This window comes from Varanus komodoensis, unplaced genomic scaffold (genome assembly GCF_004798865.1).
Source record: "Varanus komodoensis strain SLA01 unplaced genomic scaffold, ASM479886v1 scaffold41, whole genome shotgun sequence".
NCBI classification, from domain to species: Eukaryota; Metazoa; Chordata; class Lepidosauria; order Squamata; family Varanidae; genus Varanus; species Varanus komodoensis.
In genome coordinates, this window is record NW_025335954.1 from 8280304 (window position 1) to 8299889 (window position 19586).

A 19586-nucleotide genomic window follows, 5' to 3' on the forward strand; every position below is an offset into this window, starting at 1 on the left:
CAGATTCTGCTTTACAGCATCAATGAGATTCCATCATCCAGGCACTCCTGGTGCAAAAGCACAATGGAGTTCTCTGCCCTGAGAAGAGGCTGCATGCTGGGTCTCTGCATGAGTCATGGCTCTTTTTCAGCTCTATGTCAAGTTCTTTCCTGGGGTCTGCTTGGCTTAAGCATTGCCTTCAGACACCAGGGGAAAGCCTGGCTCTTTAGATAGGACTTGGAAATCAGCCGATTCCTCCCCCCACCCTCACCCCCCGGTCTAGATTATTCTCTACTCCTCTGACCACTATTAATTTTTCAGTTTCTGTTGAAATGAACATGCAGTGTAATTTTTCTTCTGCTGCAGGATGCTTTTCTTTTGGCTCATATTGTGTACTTTGTTTTCTAGATCACAGCGTTCACTGCTTTGAGTTGATTATAAGATAAAGTGGAACAGACATTTTAAAAACTAAATCAATAGGAAAATGGCGTTGCATGCTAATGCCAGCCATGCGTGCAATAACAGGTGTTCACACACATCAAGTCTGAGCCAAGCCTTTGAAGGAATAGGATCAAGCCAGACCCCATGTCCCTGTCTTGGCTATTACACAGGTATGTGGGCCCAACATCATCTAGTTCAAAGCAGAGCAACCTTTACTGAGTGTAAATTATTTAAATTTAAGCTGTTGTGGTGCAGGGAATGGCAGTGGAAGAGGGAGGAGAAAGCTACTAATTTGAGAGCAATGAGAAAGAGAGAGTCCCATTATGTCCAGGATATAAAGTTTCCCACTGTACCTCACTTTGGTGCTTATGTACCCTAAATATTATTTTCTGGTGCCACCACTGTGGAACTTGCATCACCTCAGAGGTCAGGGGAGACCAGTCCTATACTTCGGTATTGAGCGACTAACTTCCTCTCTTAGCATCCTGTCACGACGAGCAAGCACTGCATACACCAATACTGCCCAACTACTGAGTATTAATTCCTTCTCCTTGACTGGAGTCAATGGTACCCCAGCGCTCATGTTGACACCGGGCTCTCCCACCACCCTTCAGGTGCCAGAGAGGGGCTTCTTTCAAGTCCCATATTGCTTGACCCAAACAATCACCCCAATATGGAGCACCAACACTCACACTGATGCCAGCCTTCATTGGATTGCCAAGGTCACAGATAACCATGTTGGTATCGTTCACTGTGCCATAGTTGCAGCTCTGGCTGGAAAGGTTCTAGAGGAAAAGTGAAAGTGTGATTAGAAGAGGAAGAGGTAGCTACCTGTTATTTTGTGAAGGGAAGGATGAAGAGGGTGGGGTACTGAGTGGAACAGTTTTCCCAGCATTGCCTGTAAGTGATTCCTGGTGAGTTCCATGAAAAGAAGCAGAGTATAAGAAAAAATATTGGGCCCTTATCAGTGAAGCCTCACTGGAGAAGACCCTGATGCTGGGAACAATTGACCACAAAAGGAGAAGGGGTCGGCAGAGGATGAGGTGGCTAGATGGAGTCACTGGGGCAGTTGGTGAGAGCTTAGCTGGACTCCGGGGGATGGTGGAGGACAGGAGACCCTGGAGGAATGTTGTCCATGGGATTGTGACGGGTTGGGCACGACTTTGTGACTAACAACAACAAATCAGTGAAGCAAGGGCTTGTAGGAATGCACTGCTGACATTTTTCATGATCGGGGACAATGACATCATCTGCCATTCCCACCCCCTTGGAATTCCCTGTTCTCTCTGGGCTGAGTTGAAATCCTCACAGTAACTCGTGTTCTGGGGAAGGGTAAATATTCCAGTGAACATATATTGTTCCATGCTGTAATGCAGAGCATCTTGGGGTGGGCTGCTCTTAAATAGACATCTCAGGTTTTCAAATGACCTGCACCTAGTACAGATAAGAATGGCTAAATGTGGTCTGCCGAGATGGATCAACACCGCAGCCTGAATGTTTGGAGTCTCCCTGGAAACATTTCAAACTACGGACCCTGAAATTCCAGGAAGCTTAATGGAAGGGGAGGAAAGGCAGAGCAGGGCCCTGATGAAAGACATCCTTCGTGAACGCAGCTCCTGTCTCAGTGGTTGCCACTGGCAGGCAAGCAGGCAGGCAGACTGGGAGGCAGGGGAGGGCCATTCCAGCAGCTGTACTGAAAAATCCATTTCCCCCACCTTCTTTCCCGATTCTTTTCCCTTTGGCTGTCATGTCTTCTTAGACTGTAAGCCTGTGGGCAGGGACTGTCTTGCTTAACTGATTAAATGCTAACTGCTCCGGGAGACCTCTTTGGCTGAGGAGCAGCATAAGAATACTTCAGGTGAATTTATCAATAAAAGAACACCAGCACTTCAACTTTTACCACTGTCCTACTGGTCATGAAAGGGAAACTAATCCCGCAGCTGTTCTCTTTCCATCTCAACAGCCCTGGGAAACAGAGCTTTGTGGAGAGTGGAAGAAGGCAGGCAGGAATGTGCCAGCACAAGCCTCAGGACTGTCACTGTTCAGAGTTGTCCCCTGATTAAAGGAAACTCTGTGGTTTCATCAACTAGTTAAGTGGCTACTTTACTCTAGTAACCCTTAGGATAGGCTGGGAGCTGCAGGTGAGGCAGGAAGTTGCTGCCCAGCTGCTGGCAGGAGGGAAATTACACCTACCCTGAAAGCAACAAGTTGTCTGCCAGTGAGCTAGCAAATGTAAGGACTCGCTCTTAGCATATTAGCTCCTTAATAATTAGAACACCACTATCTGCCCTCTGCTTTACCAGCTGACTGGAATCCTTCCGTCTGCTGGAGTTGTCCTGTTTATTGCTTCCATCATAAATGAGGAGCAGAGGATGAGGATGTAAAATAGGGCATTCTTTGTGGTGCCCCATTTGTTGCTCTCTATCCCAGGACAGGTGCAATTAGCACCCAGCCTCCATGATTCTTTTAAAACACAAGTTAAAGGCCCTTTTATTTACACAAGTGTTCGGCTCATGGTTGGTTGGTTTCTGTGCTTCACCAGTAGATTATTGCCATGTTTTACCTGCTTTGTGGTGCCAGCAATAAGTTTTTGTTGGTTTTACTGGCATTTATATTATCAGTATTTGTAAGCCACTCTGTGATCCTGCTTGAAGGAAGAGTGGGATACAAGACAAATAAAGCTCATTTCAGTCAGTTACTTCTGCATGACTCTGCATAGAGATAAAAATAGTTCCAATGGAAAAACTATTTTGAAATGACACATGAGCAGGTCACAGACAGTTGCTCTCTCAGAAGAGGAAGTATTTCCTCCTGAGAGAGGAGTAGGATCCTGTCCCTAAAACAGGATGCACTCTGTGCTTTTTGTAAATATTTGAATCTTAGTTTAGTTTTTTAAAAGTTAGTTCTTTAAACTAAACTCTGCCACCCAATTAATGAGGAACATTTAAAAACATAGAAGAGTACTGAATATTTTTCTTTTGCTGCAAGCAATAACATTCTGAATCTATATCACATAGGGACATTTCCTAAATTTCAGAGTCATGGAAATTAAGTAGTTTTGTTTGCGGGTGGGAAGGTCTGTTCCAGTGCCAAAATGTCTGTTTTGGGGGAGGACAGAACTCTAGTTATTGGCTGGTCTATAAATGTAAGAAATCCACCCATAAATGAATTAAGCCCACAACCTCCTTTTTCCAGCTGTTGGATGAAAGGCTGCTTGGTTGGGGAATGAGGGGATGCTACCTGTGCTGCGCACCTACCCCATAGTTCCGCAGAACTCCACTGTAATCTGCTTCAGGTGGGATGGTAACATGGAGCTCAGCCTCATATGCACCACCTTCTCCACGATTCAGTGCACAGAAGGAAAGATTCAGAGAATTCTTGTCTCCCAGGTGGACAACAGAATGGTCCCTGCAAAGGATCAGAACCAGAAAAAGTGAGACCACACCAGGACAGCCAACTCCAACTCTAGCATTCAGGGAGTCTCAGATGGCTTGGTTAGGGGCATTTTCACTCACGAGACTTACATCAGTTTGAACTTAAAACCACTTCCAGTGTATGGGCACAAAGGTATTTGGTTTCTCTTTGACACTCCATCTTGGACTGTCCCATGAACCAAACACTTTCAAAGGTGTTTTCTTGTAGTGTCAATCACATACAAAAATGCTTATATAAGGTATACAAATCTGTCTGCATAAAAAGGATGTCTGTTTTGTCTTTGGTTGCTATACCTTAAGTGTAAAACTGATGGAAAATGGAAAGTTAGCTATTCACATTGAAAGTTTGGTGCAAGGGAGACATTTGCAAAGAGTTAATTACCCAACCACCATTATGTAAGAAAATGCAGGAAGTATGTGACCCAAAAACTTTAGTATGCTAAAGTCTGCTTTAGTTCTGATCTCTGCAGCTTATGCCTTCCATTTTGTCTCAAAGATAATGATTGAGGAGTCAATTTTACTAGAAATAAGCAGAAATACAGGCATCCTCCCTGAAAAGATAAAGTCCCACAGTGAGCTGTTGTGTGGTTACACTCAGCCTGATAAGTGTAGGTTGTGCTGTGGGTACTTCCTTTACACAACAAAAATGGAACATCAGGGTGAGAACAGAACTTTCTGTTCCCTGTTTAGTGTGAGGAGGCATCCCCAGTGGGATGTGCACAAGCTTGGTCATCAGATAAGCGTTGGCATGTCGCAATCTGAACTAGGACGGAGGTTATCCCATGTGGCAATACCCACCCTCCAAAGGCAGCATCTGCAGAGACATATTTGACCCACTTACAATGCAATCCTGTGCATATTTAGGCAAAAAAAGCCATACAGCTCCCAGTGTTCCCCGGCCAGCATGAACGTGCATAGCACTGCATCCTTACAGTGCTTAAAAAAGGTGTTGTATAACGACTACACACCTGCCTTGCAGATTTTGGCCAGGGATGCATTAGTGCAAAAGACAGCTAAGGTTGCTGCAAGCCTAGTGAAGTTGCATTCGCATGGGCCAACTTGGGATCTTTTTGTGATTTGCAGGTTCTCAGCCATCTGACCCATGTAATGCAAGTGACCTTTTGGCACAAGGAAGTGGGGTGAAAGGGAATAAAGTAGGCACTGGCATAGCCAAGCCCCTCAGTCCCTCGAAGCAAATCTGAGATGCCCAACAGCTGTCCAGTGTATGCTGTGTCACATGAGCAGGGTAGGAAGGCTTGGGACAAAATTAAGGTATAACTAGCTCCCACATTCTGTAAAAAGGATAAGCAGAAGATATATGGATCTAGGCATGGGATGATATTGTCTCTTTAGTAAATATGCAGTTTCACACTAAGAGTGTTGCCATCTTGGAAATCCTTTTCGTAGGGGTTCTTGGCATAAGGAGAAGGCCTTCTTCAAGACAGGAGGTGAAGGGTAGTCCTTTAAGGGCTCAAACTGTGCCATTGCCAGGCCATGTGAACCAACTGTAGCTTCCAAGTAGAGGTGCACAACTGGTGGACTGGGAGGTCTCCTGTGATGAGCTGTGGAGATAGCTGGATCCTGCGATGTGGAGATAGCCTGGGGCTCTATATCAGGGCTTGGAGATGACTGATAAGGCTGGAGTTGCACATTCGTCTTGAGGCAGACATCCAAAGCTAACTGGAGTAGTTCTTTTATGACAGTTTTTCTGTAGGCATGGGACTTACACCTACACTAGCAATCAAAGGCTTTCCAAGTGCCTTTGTATATTCTATTGGCCGAGTGTCTCTGGGAGATATACAGTATGTAATGCTAGTCACTCCCCTATCTTGATGAGAGGCGACTAAAGGGTTTAGCAGTCAGGTGGCTAGATGCAGCCAGCCTGGATTGGGGTGTTGCATCTGTCCCTGGAACCATTGTGTAACTAAACAATTCAGAGGCCAGAGGCCCTTGGGTGGCCTCTTCCAGCTGAGGAGCATGCGCCCTCTGAGCCCGAGCTCCTTGGTCCTGCCTGGGGAAGTGAGGAAACTAGGTCTGTGACACTGCAGAGTCCCTGTTGTGCTCCCTTCCTCTGAAGCAGAAGTGGGGCAAGGCTGTGCTTTCTGAAAAGTGACCTCCCTCTTGATCCACTCCTAGGAAAGGCATCCCTGGAAAGGGCATTCTTGGGCAATGGCCTTCTTTTGCACAGCAGCCTTTAAAAGGCTTTGCTTTTCACCAAGGCTGCATTGGAGAAGGATGTGGGAGAGAGGACCCCTAAGCTGCCTCACAAACCTGATGCCAAAGGCAGAGATGTATGTGGAATCCACACACATCCATCCACATGGTGGGCTTGCCCATAGGGCATGGGTGTGTGGAGGAGGAAGAGACTGGTGCAGTTGCCACTCAGACTATAAGCTCCCTTCACACCACTGCTGTTTGCCTTGCTCTCCATCTTGTTTTTTTCTCTTGGTGTGGCAGCCAAAAGGTGTCAAGAGCTCTGCAGGTGCTCCCGTGCTACCTGCTACTGCTCGGACAATCCAGTGGCCTATCTAGTGAAAGGCAGAAGTGGTGGAAAGTGTGCATGTGGGTAAATCCCTGGATGTGATCTGGTCCATAACTCCCTGGCGTGCCTCTCCCGTTGTGAGAAGCTTCAGAGGGAGGACTGTGTGTGGGATGCGGAGAGGACTTTGGCTCCATGGTATCCACAGGTGTGTCAGAAGAACCTAGCTCCCATGACAACATTGTTGTCCTCTTGCTGTCTTCTTACTTTCTTTTTATTTACTTGATCTTGCACTGGTAAGAGCTGTGGAGTCTTCTCTCCCATCAGGAGACAGTGCCTCTGGCCACACTGAGCGCAGGGTACTGATGGCCTCTGCTGTTGCGGGGGAGAGATGCCTTGGGCTGCTATGGACACTTTGGTGCTCTCAACGCAGCTGAGTAGTGTTACTGCCTCTTTCATCAAGGGTGTGATATGGCGCCCCCAGTGATGGATGTGGGCTTTGGCCATTGCCACATTGGGTGAGTTTGCACATAACAGCAACCTACCTTGGCGATTTACCATTATGGGTTGGCTGAACCCACAAAGCACTCACAATGGGCTTGACAGACTATTTCGGGCATCATGGGTAGTTCACTCCAACCACCACATTCCACCAGGTTTCCCATGCCTGTCCATTATTTTTATTTCATATTTTTATACTGCAATTAAGCAACTTCCCTTCCTAGCTGTAGCAATACCCACGGGAATGCTTGCTGCAAGGGGGCAGCAGCCAACCCCCTGCACATTGCCCCAGCCAAGCCTGGAGACGCATTCCTCCTTTTGTGCTTCACTGGGCACCTCTTGGAGAGTAAGTGGTTCATCAAATCCGAAGGCAGGAAGGATCTTTTGTTGAGAAGGGGGCATTTTTCAGAAATAGCAAATTCTTTGTTTTTTCCCTCTGGAGTCCCCATGGGAGAGCATATTAACCCTCTGTCCCAAGGATCTGGGGGCTTAGGAAAGGGTCAAACTGCTACTCCCCTCTGAGATGTGCCAAAGACTTTGCAGTGCCTTTAATAATTGCACTTTGAGTGGGAATTTGGTGAATTTTAGATTGAGGCATACCTCTGAATATGGAACATACCTAGTCCAACCTCTCCCCACAATCCTTTTACTGTGGATACCAAAATGGTTAACCACTTACAGCTTGCCAGAGATACCCACCAAGGCTTAGCCTTACAATGCAGGCATGGCTGAGCTTTGGCAGACAAACGTCTCCAGCCACACACTGCTGCTTTTTCTGCAGTACGTGGCCTGTTAAGGATTGTGGCACAACACCTTGCCTGTTTCAGTGGACACTGTGGCTCTTTTTCATTTTTTTTAAAACTTGGACACAGGTCACCAATTTTGCCTTCCTCTGCAGATCTGGCAGCCTTCTTACCCACTGGGGACATCACCAAGAGCAGCAGAGTAGTGAGAAGTAGATGACAAATCAGGGCTTGAGAGGGAAAAAAAAGAATAGGCAGTAGAATGAGCAACTCCACAAGTCCAAAGAAAAGAAAGTGAATCCAGGTCTAAGAATGAGGCCTACAGAGAACTGCAGAGAGAGGGAAGGAGTGAGTGAGGGAGGGAGGGAAGGGGAGAGAGCAGGGACTCTTGGGCAAAAGCAGAAACAAACTGGAAGGAACAAGGCTGGTCACATTTCCTACCTTCTCCTGGGTAAATGGGTGCACTGTGGATGTCTCCTCACACCAAACAGCAAAGAACCCCAATAAATGCTTTTAGAAGCCTCTGCTTTCTTCCCACCATATCTCAAATAATTTCAAGTACTGGGCATTTGGAGTTTGCTCATTTATTCATTTGTTCAATTTATTCATTCAATCTACGAGTCATCTGATAGTCAGAACTCTTATGACTTAATAGTGTTCCTCCCCTGTATTGAAATTTGAACTCCCTACACCCTGAAGCTAGAATCTTGCTAAACCTCCCATTTTTGCAGAATTTTTGCAGAATTTGCGGAATCCTTAAATCATAGAAAGTAGACCTGTACTCACTCACTGGTAGCCCTGCACCCTTTCAGGACTGCTGGGGGCAGCCCCCAGGGCACTTGTTCTCTCCAGTGCCATTTCTGCTACCACTTTCTTCTACCATGTACTCAGCTCAAGAGCAAAAGTGCAGGAAGTTGATGGATTTCCCACTTCCTTGCTCCTGAGGTGAGTACAGTGGTAAGAAGAAACAAGCAGGTGGGGGCACAGAGGCAGAAGCAAGTGGGCAGCTGTTGGCAGACATGACAAGTAGGAGAGGAGGAAATACAGGGAGGGAGGGGGCAAGATGAAACAGAGATTAGAGACAATACCAGGCAAAATTATAGTTGTGCCTCTAGGCCTGGAAAAAGATTGCAAATGTGCCTGTTGTCTACCCTGGATTAAATGGATTGGCAGCAGCTTTCCAAGGTTCCCAATAAGAGTCTTCCCCAGCCCTTGGATATGCCAGGACCTTTTGCATGGGAAACATATCACTGAGTGCTGGTCTTTCCCCACTTGACTGCCAGCAGGTTCAGATGTGAAGAGTTTGTTTATGATGGACTGGTGGGCATAACTCTTCCCCAGTCTAGTTAGTGTCACAGCTTACTTCTTTTATGCAACTCCTCTGATGCAGCTTATTCCTTTGACATAGCTTATTTTTTTTGACGTAGCTTATCTTTTGACTTAGCTTTTTCCCTTACATTAGCCCAGCCATCTCCGATGAGGCACCATGCAGATGTTTCACACAACTCTAAAGCTAGCTCGGGCAGGGAGAAGTTGCAGTCTAAAGCATCTGGAGGATGCTGTGCTAGATAAGTCTTCATTACTATATTCCTTAGCTTACTTCTGTGTGTTTACAGATACTGGCAACAGTGTCTGAGGTGCTGACACAACATGCAAAGTGCTGTAATGCTGTCCAGGCGGCTCACAACCTATGTTCATCAATGGGAGACACAGAGAAGGGCCTATGAACAATGGAGGTGCGGGTACTGTTACCAACAGAGCTCCGTTTTGTCCATCAGCTATCCCACAATCTTACATTTTCATCCACCAGTGACCAAAAGGGAGATCACTGCCCCACAGTCCCCAGTGCCAGAGGAATACATGCATGTACAAAGACACAGACACACACATGCACAGAATACAGATGCGTGGATTAGAAGGAAGACTTCACCGGGCAGTGAGTGGACTACTGGAGGGAGCAAGATCAGCACTGCTGGCAGGGATGTTGATGGTACATCTCCTTTCAACTCCACAAGGGCAATGTCTGGTGATCACATGCACAAAGGGATGCAAAACGGGTGGGGGGGGGGTGAGCATGCAGTAGCTTGGCGTCGTCCCTGTTTGTGGCTGAGCAGGCAGAGCCTTACCCAGAGACCTCAAGCTGGAGATCAGGGACACAGACATTGTCTTCTCCACAGTCAAGCTGGATCTGAGCCTGGAAGGCAAAGCGGGCTTGTTATGAGATCATCAGAACATTGGCAGTTCACCTGGGCTAGGAGGATTCACTTCCTGAGTACTCTGAAAGGTGCTGGGCAGGTGATGATATATAACTTTAAGGGATAGAATGTCAACAAAAATGGGGAAAAAAAGAAAGCCAGGCTTAGTATGACCCTAATTTACGCATTAGGTGCCCCATCTTCCAGAATCACAGAAATCCATTCCGCAGCCTGGCAAAAGCAAGTGCACCAACGCTGGGCAAGGGAACTCCCACAGCTCAGGCAAGCAAGTCAAGCCACACACATCCTCTGTGACAAGGCTCACAAGCACAGGATGTCAATGGCCCCAGGAGACTCCTGTCCAGTCACAGATAAAGCACACAGGCAGATTTTTGATGCAAGTAAAACCCATCCTGCAAGAGGCATATTCCTTCCTATTTTTGTAAACGATGTCCATTGAAATCCTGTCACTGACTAAAGCATTCTCTGATTCCTCAGAGAAGGCAAAGCAAAGAAAATATTATAAGTGGTGGTGGTGGAGGGACAAAACAACCCATTGCTCTTGGAGAAAGACTCCCAAAGAGGACTTCAGGGTCTGGGGTAGGTACATATAGGGGAAGGCGATAACCTGGACCTAAGCAATCTACCACTCTAGTATACCTTCTGTTCAATGCGGTTCTGTGTGAGGTAGCTGAGGATGGGTTGCAGACCGTGTGTGTCTGGCGAAGCCTCTGGATCCAGTGAGAAATTGAGTGATAGGTGGATGGGGGAGAGCTTGTCACGGAATTCTGACTCACCCTGGAGGGAGGGAGAGATTGAAGATAGTGGGAAGAGCATTAAGTCCATGCTGTAAAGAAATGCACATTACAATATAGGGTCATCAGGGTGCGTCTGCATCATGAGCCAGCAGCGCTTTCCCCCAGCCTCTCTTCTTTTTCCTTCCCAACAGACCAGAAGCAGAGGCTTCTCATGACAATCTTTAAACTGGCTAGCCAGGACTAGTCTTGTGATAAAAAGAGAGTAATATACAGGTTGTTAGCAAGAGGCCTCTACTGAGTTAAGAACCTCTAACTGTGGAGTTAGTTCTTGCTCATAGCAAGAGAATATTCTCTTTCTTCCCTTCCTCTCCAAATAGAGGGGGCTCCACCCTCAGGGAAATTCACACTGCTTATGCACCAGACAGCAGGAATGTCAGGCATTACCTAATTGGTCCACCTGTTTGAATTCACATCACTGGGCTGATAAAGTCATACCCCTCCCTCTCTGACCCTCCCTGTTCTACTATGTTCCTCCCTGTTAAACCCCAAACCAGAGGCAGAGCCACTTAGCTGATCTCCCCACTTGTTAACCTTAGCATTTCAGCTAAGTATTTTGATCCTGCCCTTTCTTCCAGTTCAAATCCAGAGTGTCAGGATCTGAAGCCCTCCTGCTGATGAGCAGCACATTTTAACCTGTAAGTCTCTGCAAGAAGTGTACCTGTAAATCCTGGCAAGGATTGGAACCTCTATAATCACACAGCACTGCTGGGAACTATGGAAAGCATTATAAAAGGCTGCCTTGGACTGCTCAACTTGGTCACACCAGCACAAGCCTTTGTGGTAGCTACACTGTGCTCCTGGTCTTGCTTCCAGTTTTGCCTCGCCTTGGACTGTGCTATGACTCCTGCCTTTGACCTGAACCTGCTGTGCCAGGTACCTGTTCTTTGTTCTCTCTGACCTTGCTTCACTTCTGGCTGCTCTTCACCTTGCCCGGTATTTGACCTCTGTGTAGCTGTGGACCTTGCCTTTGCTTCTGGACCTGCCATGCCTTGTTAAGTTTCTGATTTTGTTTGTTCCTGACTCTGCCTTAACCTGTGGACCTGCCATGCCAAGCTGGATCTCTGTCCCTGCTTTGTCTTACCAGTATCTGACCTCTGCCTGTATTTGAACTCGCTTTTGCCTCTGGTGCTTTAGCATCACACAAGGGCCTCCTGTTCCTGGAGCTCTCCCCATAGCAACTTGCTTCCTGCATACCAGACCTGACATGGAGTCTGAAACCTCCACCTCAGAATGCTGTATTTTGGAAGAGGCAGGTCCAGTCCCTGCACTCTGCTTTCTCAGGAAAAACATGCAGGCTGCAAAACAGCTGCATATCAGTCGCATCCCTGCTATAGCAGTATTATAACTTATATAATGTAATGCCAACTGTGTGCTAAGAGTTTAATATATTACTGGACTTTTAAAGAGAAATTATATTATAAATTGTATGTTGCAGGGATTTTTCTTGTGAATAGAGGAGGCTGTCTTATCCTCACTCAGACCCTTGATCTATCTGGCCCAGTACAGTTGGCACTAACCGGCAGGAGTTTTTTCCCAGGTCACCTGGAGAAGCCAGGAGCAACTCCACTAAGCCAATGCCCTTTCCTTCTTGCTGCTCCTCTTTAAAAAGTGGTGCACAGGGATGATGCAACAGTGATTGCTCTTTAACCTATCCTGCCTTGAAGGCACTCCTGGGGAAATGTGTGGCTCTCTCCCTATTCCATTTGGCACAGCAACCCTCAGGCTGAGAGACAGTGATTAACTCACTGTCACCCAGTGAACCTTATGGCTGAATGGGAATTTGAACCTAGGTCTCCCCAGTCCTTGTCTGTCTCTGTAACAACTCCTCCACTCTGTTTAGGGTTTTTTAAATTAAATGTCTAACTTTGCTTTCATTACTCAGGTTTTCATTATTAACAGGCGTCCTATAGATCTGCTGAAGCCCTTTGGATCACATCCCACATTCCTCATGAATCAAGATGTCTTTCAGTCCTCTTGCAGAACACCACAAGGCACTGAAGGAGGACTCACAAGGGACCCATTTTCCAAATACTTTCCAAACAGGAAAGAATTGCTCCATTTGAGATAAAGTGCAAAAATAAAATCAGTGTCTCCTGCAACCTTTCTTACTGTGGCAAAGTAGATGTTCCTCAAGAGATGACACAGGGCACCCCAACACAGTCTGCCACTCACCTTGAGGTAGATCTTCATCTCACGGCACTCAGTGTTGGCACCATTTCGGACCTGGAGATTCTGGACCAGTCGGGGCTGCTGGGAATGTAGAAAGAGTGCTCGCTTCATTGATTCTTTGTGCTTCAGGTGGTCAAGGTGCAGCTCCACGGTGAATCCTGCTTAGGTCATACAGAAGTAGATGGCACTAGCTGAGAGGCAAGAACGCTTTGCTCCAGAACCCAGCCCAGCAGAATTCACAAACCAGTAGCAGAACCGACATTAAGCACCCACTATATATGTTAAGGGATTCATGTCTAATTAGCAGGACAGGATAGGAACAGGGTTCCATACCCAGGTCCCTTTGGAATTACAGAGAATCCAAAGCCAAGATCACCTAGATTTGAGTTCTGCAATGCATGGTCCCTGCTTCTCCAGTCTTGTTAATGCCCCTACAATCACTTTTGTTCTGAGGGATTATTTATTTCTTTGACCTTAAGATAATGATTATTGGATTGTTTAATCCTGGTGCAAATATATCCATGTGAGGGGTTTTTTGAATATAATTTTTCCATCCTGTCATAACTGTTATGTAGGTAGAAATGTTGCCATATTTTCCTATATATTTTTTGATATTGCTGATTGTTATTATAAGCATGGTTTTGCCATGGAAAAACAGCATGCAGATAAAATGATTATGACACAAATTTCACAAAATCAGTTTGTACACAAGGAGGGAGAGGAAGGATTATCCAAAACTCAACACAAAATGCTAAGGTTCATAATCAGTGAGTGTCCTTATTCCTTTAGTGATCTTCTTGTACTGTGATGTGTGATCCTGCTTTGTATTGCCTGAGTTTTTTTAAAATTGCTTAAAGGAAAAGGAAAACTGCAGATACCAAATGTTTACAGGGAGCCAGAAATTGAAATATATAAACCCATTAGAAATGGAGTTGACTGAACTGCTTAGAATATTTTATTAGAATTTCATCCTGCCATATTAAAACAGTATGCCTGAAACAGTTTGCAACAATAGAACATAACATCTTTGTCTTCAAAAAGAAAACTTCAAAGCAACATTACTATATGTTATTACAATGTCAATATAAAATTCAGTCTTTGCATGTCCTCTTGAAAACTGAGCTATAACCCCACTTTATTATCAGCCACATCATTATTAGCTGGGGCAGGGTCTGGATAAAAGCAAGGAGAATTTATCTAAGGCTTTTTATTACAAGCATCCCATATAAACAGAACTACTTGTGACAAGAACCAAGTTATATGTATGAATGGCTTCTTCCTCATCATCTAGGCTAAGGGGTACAGCTCAATCTTCATGTTAGTTTGCAAAGTCTGTATTTATGGTTAGCAACAGAAGCTTTTATGGACCCAAGGGAGCCTTCCCTTGCCCCTGGCCTTTCCCAGGGGGCAGGGCTTTGGCCACACATCCCACATCCCCTTCCTGCTGGCCCAATTACTCACCAATGGAGTCAGGCACATGCTTTCCAGATGCATTCAGACAGAAGCTCAGGTTGATGCTGTTGACATGAAAGAAAAGGAGGAAGAATGAGCCACTGTAACTCGAAAAAGGCAATGAGACCATCACAGGGACAGGGTTCAGTTTGAATGGGAATGCCCCAGGTTCAAATCCTCCCTTGCAGAGCCTGCCTCAAAGAGCGGTGTAGGGATGCAGTAATTCCTGTGAAGCACATGGACAAGACAGAAAGAAGGTTCCACATATGCCAGGTAATCTCAGAGTACTGCCCCCTTTGGACAATCAGAGTTCTGACAGAGCTTCACAAAGCAGTTACAGGAAGGATGAACATGCTGGATCAGGCCAAAGTAGAGATGAAAAAGCATTGGAAAAAAACTGGAATGATTTAACATCACATTTCCCCAACATCCCTGGAAAAAAAAGGACTCCCTCTTGAATTGACAAGGAGGAATGCCAAACTTTCCAGGGGCAGCCCCTTGTGGGAAAGAGGCATCAGGTTCTACCCATGATAATCAGGAAGAAGGTCACCAGACAGCATTCCTGGGGCCAGGACAAGCTATTCTCAGACTGCACACACTGAAATGCAAAAGACAGCTCTAGAAAACAGCAAACCTGGCAGCTCTGGGTAGGAAATGAAGGCTACCTGGCAAAGTCTCTGCTGCAGCTGTGGGGAAAGGAGAATGGTGACATCTGATCAGTGGGGCAGACAGGATGGATAGGCAGGATGCTGTCTGGCTGACTCAGCCTTTCTGCCTAACCATGCAGTCCCAGCTGGGTCACTAGATTGCTACAATCACCCAATTCATTGAGAGATTGGGCAAGCAGCCAAACAGGCCCTCCTCTTTCCCCCTGTTGCTCAGCAACTGATAAACTCCATTTATAAATAACCCCTTCCCACTTTGTCATGGCTAGAGGGCTCTGCTTCACCTCTTACACATGGCTGGTTTACATGTTATTTTCTATCACATGAAGAGCCACTGAAACTGGACTCCATGCAATCACTTATTCCATTGCTGCCATAAAATACTGCACCTGCCTCTAGTTCCTTATAAAGTGCATGGGCCAACATGAAAAGGAGTCATATGATATGCAACCAAGTCAGGGATGTCAAGCAGCAGGTCCCCTGGCCAAATCTGGTTTTCCACAAGGCCCAGATGGCTAGGGTCCCTTTCCACCAAGAGCCAATTGCTTCGTGAATTCCCAGCCTCTGCACAGTTCTTCTTTCACTCTAAAAGATTAAAATACCTCTGCTAAGGATGCCTCTCCAGGCAGCAAGAGAATTGAGCTAAAACATACTGGAATTTTTAGTATTTTGGCTCCACCTGTTTGCCTTTGGTCCCACTCACCACTAGAACCAGATGGAAAGAGAACAGAATGGAGTGTCCGGAAGAAAGTCATGACTGACTGAACACTTCTCAAGAGTGTCTCAGAAACTGAATTCAGTCCTGTCTGAAAGGTTTAGCACCCTTGAATCAGAAGAGTGGCTCATGCAGGAGCCTGTAAATGAGACTCCACATGGCCAGAAGTATCCAGGTGACTTTAGAGCTGGTTATGATCAGTACTATGGGGCTCCCTTCTGGCTCTCAGCACTGCTTCCCACTAACCCACTAACATTTTTAAAGGGCAGATACCCACCTTTTTGCTACTTAAACATTTCCCAAACCCATTTGGGTGTATTTGCTTATATACACCCAAGATCATGTGCCAAAGAAAATGTACTTCAGGGTTTAAAAAATGATGCTAAAGGTTTACCTGTAGGAGCCCTCCTTCCTCACAACCCACTTGGAGACTGGAAAGTAAGCCCCAGAACTGATCTCAGATGGCTATAAGACTCACAGCTCAGCTAGGGTTTGTCCACTTACCATCTTTTCACTCTCCAATGGGATAAAACTAAAAAAAAGTGGGTAATTTTCCTTCAGGATTGCCAACCTGGTCCCTAATGTGGAAGACCAGTACCTAGAAATAGTTTAGCTGGCAAGGCCTACCCTCCAGGAATGTTTGGAATCACAAGGTCTGTGGGAGCTTAGAAAAAGGGCCAACAAAGAATAATGTCTAGGATAACAGCATGTTGCACAGCTGTGCCTTCCAACATCACTCACCACGCAACAGGGGTCCCTGAGCCCTCCAGGGTGCACGCCCGCTCCTCAGGGTTAAACATGGAGGGAAAGATGCTGAGGGTGGCACTGGCATGAACAATGGGGCGACCCCTGCAGAGAGAGACACAAGACAGGTCATGAGAGAAATACCCTTAGACGCAAGCACCTAGGTTGCCCTGGAAAGAGCAGGACTTGGTTGGCCTACTTCATGTAGATGAGGTGAGATCAAGGCAGGGCAGCCCGCTGGCCCATACAGCCTCCATGCCCTTTCAAGTCCCATTGATACAACAGACTCGCCACACTTGTTTTCATCTGCAAGGTTCCAGTGGCTCACTATCTGTAATCCTAGGGAGAGAGAATCCTGGAGTAGCATTCAATGCTGGCAGAAAGCCTCACTCTGGGATTGGGCTTGTGAGGCATTTGGGCTTGTGGTGAGGTCTCCAGAGAGCAATACTGGCTGCTCTCGTGGGTTGGTTTTTTCCTCGGACAATGCCCACCCTATGCCTGATTCTTTATATTGCACCAACATTGGTTTCTGCTAACACAATGTCATTAGCACTAGTAAAAGGTCAGTGCTGGAGAATATTCAGTATCTAGAAACACTGACTTAAATGTTCTCATCCTTCACCAAATTGCCATGCTCTTCAGAGCCAACAATGGTGGGAAAGTCAGTGGCCTGCCCAGACATAATCAGCCCTTGGAAGAAGGCTTCCAAGGTCAGCTAGCCTGGATGGGTCAAAGCAGTCACAGTTCCAGCCTCTTCTGAGAACCTCTGGAAACACAAAATGGCAGATAACATGGATGGCTCTAAGAGTAATAGCCTAGATTCACAATTATTTACATGAGAATGGACAGGGCTTTTCTGTATTTTTTGGCACATGGAAACTGGTCCAGTGAATGGTCTAAGTCATGAGTCACCACCCTCTTGTCTCATGATATTTCCAAGATAATCCAGAAGGGAGTGAGCTATGCTGCCTTCCATCAAGTAAGCATGATTTCATGATTTTATCAAGTGAGTGTAATATGTCTCAAGTATTGAAATAGTGACTGTGCGTCTCTCTCTCTCTCTCTCTCTCTCTCTCTCTCTCTCTCTCACTCACTCACTCACTCACTCCCAGAGAGAGAGAGAGAGAGAGAGAGAGAGAGAGAGAGAGAGAGACTGGTGATGGGCTTGCCATTTTATCTGCTATTCTGAATCCAAGTTCTCCTCTCCCAAATCTGGGGAAGATGATTTGCCTATATCCCCACTTAGTATCTACCTGTAAACCATGGCTGTGTCCACTCCAAAGGCCCCCACAATCAGATCTGAAGGAGAAAGAAAGGAACAGTCTGTTAGGCCTTTAACAGGCAAATATTGCACTGTGGATTCGGATACAAATTCATGGGGTTAGTTTCCAAAGGGGGGAAAAATCAGCTTATGCGTCTGGATATCTCATAGATTTAGGCCTGTAGGTGAATTCTAGATGACTATGGTTTTTCAGTGATTATGGAGAAAAATCACTCAACACATACCCAGAGGCAGTCTCCTCTACCAATCATCCTTCTGAAGCTGACTTTTACTGAGCAGGTCATTCAGCTCCCTAAGATGAATGATGAAACAACAACTATGTGTTTAAGACAGAGAATACATTTGAGTCTTGTCAGGATTACGTACATTCTCTGTAGCGATGCTACACTCTCTACAGCCTCAGCTATTTTGAGTATTGTTGCCAGTGGTATGACAGTTTCTTTTGAAAAGTTGCTGGGAAACAATAGTTGTATGGCTATTTCCAGGTATTATCCCAAAGCAATATTTGTTCCAATTCCAGGAATAACATCTCTTTCTAATGCTGGGGCCTGAATGCTGTCACTTAGAAGGCCAAAACAATATTACCCAGGTGCAAATGGGCGGTATAAGCAGGCCTGGGGATACTCCAATGTCTGCAGAAGTACAAAGAGTAAAATCCTAAGGATGGATGATCCCAAAAAACTACCCATGGGGGACAGAGGATGTTCACTGGTCACAGAATGCTGATTTTTTGGAGATGTGGGGAGTAGAAAACCAGGGTGAAAAAGGAATGGAATGGATTATCCTAAAGAAAGGCATGGCCAAGTGACTGAATAAGAGCATTTCACAATGCAACCTTTTATTGCAAAATTCTCTTATATACAGCATTTAAGACTCATTTAAGCCATTACATAACTGCATCTGGATACCGAGCACTCACACGGAATTGCAGGCAAATGAAGTTGCCATTCCTTTATATTTTAAGAGTCACCAGGACCTCCTTTTGCTTCTGGCTTTGAGTGGAGGTAGTGGGACTTGAATCTGAAACTGTATGCAAGCAAAGCAGGTTCTCTGACAAATAAGCTACGGCAGACTTGCCCACCCTGTCACCCTTCAGATGTGTGAGACTGCAACTTCCATAATTCTTTGCTGCTATAGCCAATGGGTGCCAATTATGGGAACTCAAAGCAAACATATGTGGATTAATGAGTTATAGGTTAACTTGAGATGTGGAATTGCACTGTGTGATGGCTGTTCTGTATCAAATGTTCCAAAAGCAGCCTTTATTGCCATATATTGTCCTTACCTGGGTAGCCATTCCCATCCAAGTCCTTGTTCCCACGCAAGGCAAACCCAAAGAAGTCAGGGGTCTGGCTAGCTGACCACTGACCCTGCAACACTTGAGAGGGTTTGGGGTGTAGCCCATCATGTTGACCATTGTACACGTAGACCACACCTTGCTGGGCCTCACCACCAAATGGCGCCCCAATAGCCACATCTGTAGGAACAAAAAGCAAAGTCTGTATCATGATGTGTGCGGTTATTTCAGGGGCATGGATCGGATGGAAGCTGGAATTAGTAAAGGTTTGGTAAAAAGGAAATGGAAGGTCAAGCTAACCATCATATAAGAAAAGTTGATCATGAAATACTATAGTGGGACTCTCATGTGATTTTAAGGAACACGCAGTACTATGTTTCCCTATTACAGGAACATGTAGCCATCGTTTCTCTCACAGGGAAAAAAAATGCAGCATGTGCTACAAAATGGTTGTTAGCTACATTCAGGCATAATAAGAAACCATGGCTTGCACACCATGGTTCAAGCTTCCAGGCATACAACAGGCAAACTACAGTTTAGAACTACTAATCTGCTTTCCTCCTTCATGGATCACTGCCTTGCCGTGGTGAAGGGGCTTGTGTAGCTCAATGAAACTATGGGCTATGCCATGCAGGGCCACCCAAGACGGACAGGTCATAGCAGAGAGCTCTG

At 45.9% G+C, this 19586-nt stretch overlaps 1 protein-coding gene across 3 annotated transcripts in view; it reads right to left on the reverse strand.

Annotated features, from left to right (window-relative positions):
• Positions 1–19586, reverse strand: part of LOC123029770 (integrin alpha-5-like) — a 44199-nt gene that overhangs the window by 15982 nt on the left and 8631 nt on the right. For all 3 annotated transcript variants that reach the window (XM_044443077.1, XM_044443074.1, XM_044443076.1), the window contains 9 exons: positions 18903–19094; positions 17589–17634; positions 16333–16440; positions 14221–14276; positions 12763–12917; positions 10433–10570; positions 9704–9771; positions 3678–3828; positions 1113–1205 (listed from right to left, as the gene is read on the reverse strand). In XM_044443077.1, the coding sequence (XP_044299012.1) occupies positions 1113–1205; positions 3678–3828; positions 9704–9771; positions 10433–10570; positions 12763–12917; positions 14221–14276; positions 16333–16440; positions 17589–17634; positions 18903–19094 (1007 nt within the window). The remainder of the gene's footprint in view (positions 1–1112; positions 1206–3677; positions 3829–9703; positions 9772–10432; positions 10571–12762; positions 12918–14220; positions 14277–16332; positions 16441–17588; positions 17635–18902; positions 19095–19586) is intronic.